General features: G+C 42.8%; 1 protein-coding gene across 1 annotated transcript; it reads left to right on the forward strand.

Annotated features, from left to right (window-relative positions):
• Window positions 1-4,595: 4,595 nt before the first annotated feature.
• LOC102874939 (transcription elongation factor A protein-like 8-like) lies at window positions 4,596-4,949 on the forward strand. Its single transcript, XM_006899246.1, has one exon. The coding sequence runs from the start codon at window positions 4,596-4,598 to the stop codon at window positions 4,947-4,949; it is 354 nt and encodes a 117-aa protein (XP_006899308.1).
• Window positions 4,950-5,322: the final 373 nt, after the last annotated feature.

Genomic DNA, 5,322 nt, shown 5'->3' on the forward strand with positions numbered 1-5,322 from the left:
GAGCCGGGTCGGGGGGAGCAATGCGATACCTGAAAATGGGGGTCGTGGTTCAGAGCTGCATGGGTGTCTGAATTCAATTTTTAAGAAATAAAAATGATAACTCTTATAAAGGATAGGAAATTATAAAAAACATTACAGTCTCTTGCTTGTGGTAAAGCATGTGTACTGATTAAAAGTCCAAAAGGAAAGGATATAGAAAATGGACAGAAATTAATTTTTAATGGAGATTTCAAGCACAAGTTGTTTAGAATAAAGAGTAATCAAATTTAGGTGAAAGAAACTGTTGAGGAGCAAGTTAGCGCCACTGAAAGAGTGTTTCAAGATAGACAACACCAGATTGATGCTGCGATAGTATGCATAATGAAGATGAGAAATATCCTTGGAAAGAGGTAAAGATATTTCAAATCAGTACCACTATGTGGCATAATTCTTTTAGTAAAAACACTAGAATTTATCTTTGGAGCAACAAAATACATCTGTGCTATTTCCAGGCCTTTCTGTGATTGAGACACCTACATTTATCTGTGGATTAGTAGGAAAGGAAATGATTCTTGGATCATCTTTCAAGAGGCTTAAGAATTTTTAAATGGGATATGTATCCATTTCTCCTTCCAATTCTTCCTGTTCTTTTATGCTTTTAAATTGTTTCTGCTCCTCTGTGCAAAATAATTTTGGGATTGAACATGAAGATACTGGTTAAGTTCTTATGTATGGTGTTATTCTTGTGGTAAAGCCAAAGGTTTGGTTTGTTTTTGTGTGTGTGATCATCTCAAGTGGAGGTTTTGGGTTTTGGAGCTATCTCTAGCCCCCTCCTGGTACACAAAAAGAGGACATAGATTAGCTTAGAGGCACAGGGTACTTACTGTCCAGAAATCATGTCCTCATTCTTAAATAATATGTGCCTATTTTGATTAGACTAATAAGACATAAAACAGCTTTTATTTTAGAATAATGATATTATCTTTTAAAATTCACTAATATTTAAAATCTGTTGTGATGAATTTTATTTCAAAGGTAGTTGAGTATTCTACAATACTGATGGAATGAAACCAACCAGGATAAAGAGGAAGATAAAGGCCCATCTCACCTAGCCTTCTCATATAACTTGTCCAGCATACAGATTCCCTTCTCAATTCCAAACCACGCAGTGTTCCCCTGCTCTGTTCACACAACAGCCTTCTGGTCCAGATTTAAGTTCTGTATGAGCACAAATAAGGGACTCCCATTCTTCTCAATGTCAACCACAACTTGTTATGACTCAGACAAATTCCTTTGCATAGTCAATAAAGCATAAATACACATTCTTCTAGTATTCTTTACTTTCAGCCAGGATCCATATGACATCAGCAATGATATTCCTGGTGTCATGGCATCTTCTAAATCCTGCTTGAACTTCTGGCAGTTCCCTAGCTATGTACTCTTCTAGTCATTTTTTAATAATCTTCTGCAGTATTTTGTTTACATGTGATATTAATTATATTGTTCAATAGTTTCCACACTCTGTGGTTCACCTTTTTTGAGAATGGGAACAAATCTTCCAATTTGTTGGCCAGACAGCTGTCCTCCAAGTTTCCTGGCATAGACTGGTGAGCACATCCAAGGCGGCATCTGTTAACTGAAATAAGTCAATCGGGATCCCATCTATTCCTGGGGTCTTATTTTTCCTCTTTGAAGAGGAGTGTGACATCAGGATTGGAGGAAGACTCATTAATAACTTGCCTTATGCAGATGACACAACCTTGCTTGCTGAAAGTGAAGACTTGAAGCACTTGTGGCAGAAGATCAAGAAATGCAGCCTTCAGTATGGATTGCATCTCAATATCAAGAAAAGAAAGATTCTTACCACTGGATGGTAAGAGGATGGAGGGAAGATTGAAACTGTCAATAGCTTCATCTTGCTTCGATCCACAATTAACACCCTTGGTACCAGCAGTCAGAAAATAAGGAAACTCATTGCACTGGGAAGATCTACAGTTAGGGACCTCTCCAAAGTACTGAGGAGTAATGATGTCAGTTTGAGGCATAAGGTGCTTCTGCTTCAGGCCTTGGCCTTTCCGATAACTTTCTATGCATCTGAGAGCTGGACAATGAATAAAGATAACAGGAAAAGAATTGACACCTTTGAGCTGTGAGCATCCCATGGACAGCCAAGAGAATGAACAGATATGTCTTGGAGAGGGTGCAGCCGGAGTGCTCTTTCAATGCAAGAATGAGGAGGCTTTGCTTCACATACTTTTGGCATGTTGCTAGGAGGGACATGATGCTGGGAAAGGTGGAAGGTCGGTGAAGGAGAAGAAGACCCTTAACAAGGTGGATTGACATAGTTACTGCTGCAACGGGCTCTAGTGTGTCAGGAAGTCTGAGGATGGCACAGGATAGAAAAGGGTTCAGATTTTTGTTCATAGGGTCGCTATGAGTTGTACTGGACTCGATGGCACCTAACAACAACAATATCTAGTCTTCTGCCAGGTGTGTACTGGTAAACTAATGGATTTATTTCTCATGTATATTCAGGAAAATGTAATTTGGTTATGAAGATAAGAACAGTCTATAAAATGGAGTAGCCATAACACTACTTTTTGGAGATATTGCCAGTTCCAGGAGCTCAGGTGAAGTACTCACCTGCTACTCAAAAGGTCACCCAAAAGTCATTGTCCAGAAGATAGAGGAAACAATCTGCTCCCAGAACCTTATGGGTCAGCTCTGTTCTGTCCTATGCATAGCCATGATAAACTTTCCCAAACTATATGACATAATTAATTGGTCTTCCATTCAAAGTGGTAATATTAATTATGAAGAATAGCTCTTAAAAATATACTGATGATTTAAAACATAGAACAAAACAAAAAAGTATTGAAGAAGGCTAAAAAAAATGTACCTCACTCACTCTTAGTTTCTTTTACAGATCCTTCCAACAGGACCTCTAACTCATTTAAACGCTGATTGGGTCTGGGGGAAACATTAAGGTAAGGTCTTGAGGAGGGAGAGGGGAGAGACCTGTAAGAGAGCGGGGCGGGGTGGGGGGAAGAGGAAAGGGAGCGGGAAGGGAAAGGGACTAGGAGAGAAAGAAATAATTCCGCACAGAAGGCGAAATGGAAGTTTAACTCCCAAGAGGCTGCTTCTCCCAGGGTAGGCACACAGAAACTCCCGAGAGAAGACAGCAGTTTTACTGTCTCTGAATGGTCAACGAGCGGAAGACTGAAGGTATCAAGTGGTGGGAATGCAGGGGGCGGGCAGCAGGGCTAATGGGAGGGGCCGTTAAAGACTGGAGCTCACTGATGACGGAACCCCACGTGACCTGGAGTCTACGTGTTCAGGAGGCCTTATAGTCTGTGGCCTGTTTCCCCAAAGCAGATTCCTTAGGCTGGGGAAGGAGGAAAGTATTCGGAGTCCTTTCGGGCTGTTGGAAGGTGAGTGCTACCTGGGGCGGGACCCTAGGCTCAGAAGCCAAGAGTAGAAACAGATATAGAGTCGTTACTACTTTCTCTCTACTACTTCCGCCAAACTCACAATTTGTGTACGAATTATTTTTACTGTTTTGGTGCGGGGTTTAAGGCAGCGGGGACGAGGGGCGGAGGTGGGAGGGTAGTGAAGAAAGGATTCCTCCAAAAACGAAGAAACAATTTGGAAAAAACTTTGCTTCCCTACTCTCCGCTTGACGGTGCACAGGAGGCAGTGGGGAGGCCCTTACGAGGTTAGTGGGGTACCCCGGACGTAGCAAAGTTTAGAGGAAAGAGGCCTGGAGTTTGAAAAGGGGCCTAGAATTTAGGTGGTCTTTTTACACCCCCACAGCCCCCCCCCCCAAGCACTCCTGTCCCTCCACAGGAATCTTGGTCGTTTGGGCGCGGCACAAACCGAGGTGAGGGAAGAGGTAGAAAAATCCCCTGGATCCCTGCAGGTCAGTGTAAGAATGGAATTGCCACACATTCCCTGGAGTAAGGATGGGAGAGTGAATGACACCAAAACACCTCTTGGGGTCGCCACTACTGCTTCTTGGCCTGATTAAGTGCTTGGAGGCCCCTTGCCCAACCTGTATCGGAACTCTGGCGGGAAAAGGTCAGGGGCGGAGTGGGGGGCGCGTAGAGAGACGTGAAGGGGGGTGGGGGGACCCAGGCCGGTGACTGGACCAGCCATCTCAGAGACTGAAGCTTGGGATGGATAGTCTGAGAAAGTCCGAAAGGGCGGAAGTGAAGAAGACCAGAGGCGAAGGAGGAGTTAACTGCTTCCGCACTGCTCCCATTTCAACAGTAGGAGAAGCCTGTAGCAGAGCCTGCTGGGAAAATGGTGGGCTTGAGGCGGAGGAGAGAAGATGGAGCTGGAAGCTAGAGAGGGGGAGGGAAAGAAAGGTGGGGAGGGAAAGAAAGGTGTGGAGGTAGAGGAGATCTTGAGCCTGGGGCTCTAGCCTGCTAGTTAGAAAACTTTGACAATGAGTACCTGAGTCTTCTAGCTAAAATGCTTTAACAGTTAGGGGCCTGAATAAAAAGTGGTCAGTGGCTATAGGAACTCACATCCTGGTTGCTGGGCATTTTGAGAGATAATGTATTTTCTTATTTTCTAGGATTTATTAAAAAGGAAATAATAAACACATACTCATCATGCAAAATTCTTGTGAAGAAAATGAAAGAATGCCACAAAACGTGCCTAAGGCTGAAGAAGACCAGCCTTCAAATGATGTACCTCAGGAGGCAGAAGGAAGTTCTCAGCCTTCCGCAGAAGGTATAAGCCAGGAGGCACCAGGAGACCTTAGAGGAGAGCTGGTTCAGCCTGATCAGACCTCTAAAGAGGACACTCCTGTTAGGCATTTGGACCCTGAAGAAATAATAAGGGGAGTAGATGAGTTGGAAAGGCTTAGGGAAGAGATAAGAAGAGTAAGAAACAAGTTTGTGATGATGCATTGGAAGCAAAGACATTCCCGCAGCCGTCCTTACCCTGTATGCTTTAGGCCTTGAATTCTTCAGTATTAAGATCTGACCCCTGCTTTCTTGTTAGCATTTCTGGTGTATCTTTGACTTTCAGTTTGCTTTCAATAATATTTTGTTTTAGGTAAAGTCCTTGTTACCAGTACCTCTTTGGATTTTGTATTTTTAACACATGTTCTGAGTCTGTTTTACATTTGGGAAGTTTCACACACATGCATGGAAAGATGTTCATTCCATATTGTAAGGTAAAACAACAGGTTACAAAAAGGCATATTTAGTTCACACATGTAGGAGAAAATCCCTAATTGTGTGTATGTGTGTGTCCATACATATATCAACTACTTAACCATGCTTTTTTTTGTAAGGTGTCTTCATGTGTTTTTGCTTTTTTGCTTATATGTTA

This window comes from Elephantulus edwardii, unplaced genomic scaffold, assembly GCF_000299155.1.
Source record: "Elephantulus edwardii isolate Elephantulus edwardi_28Jun2011 unplaced genomic scaffold, EleEdw1.0 scaffold00249, whole genome shotgun sequence".
Lineage (NCBI taxonomy): Eukaryota > Metazoa > Chordata > Mammalia > Macroscelidea > Macroscelididae > Elephantulus > Elephantulus edwardii.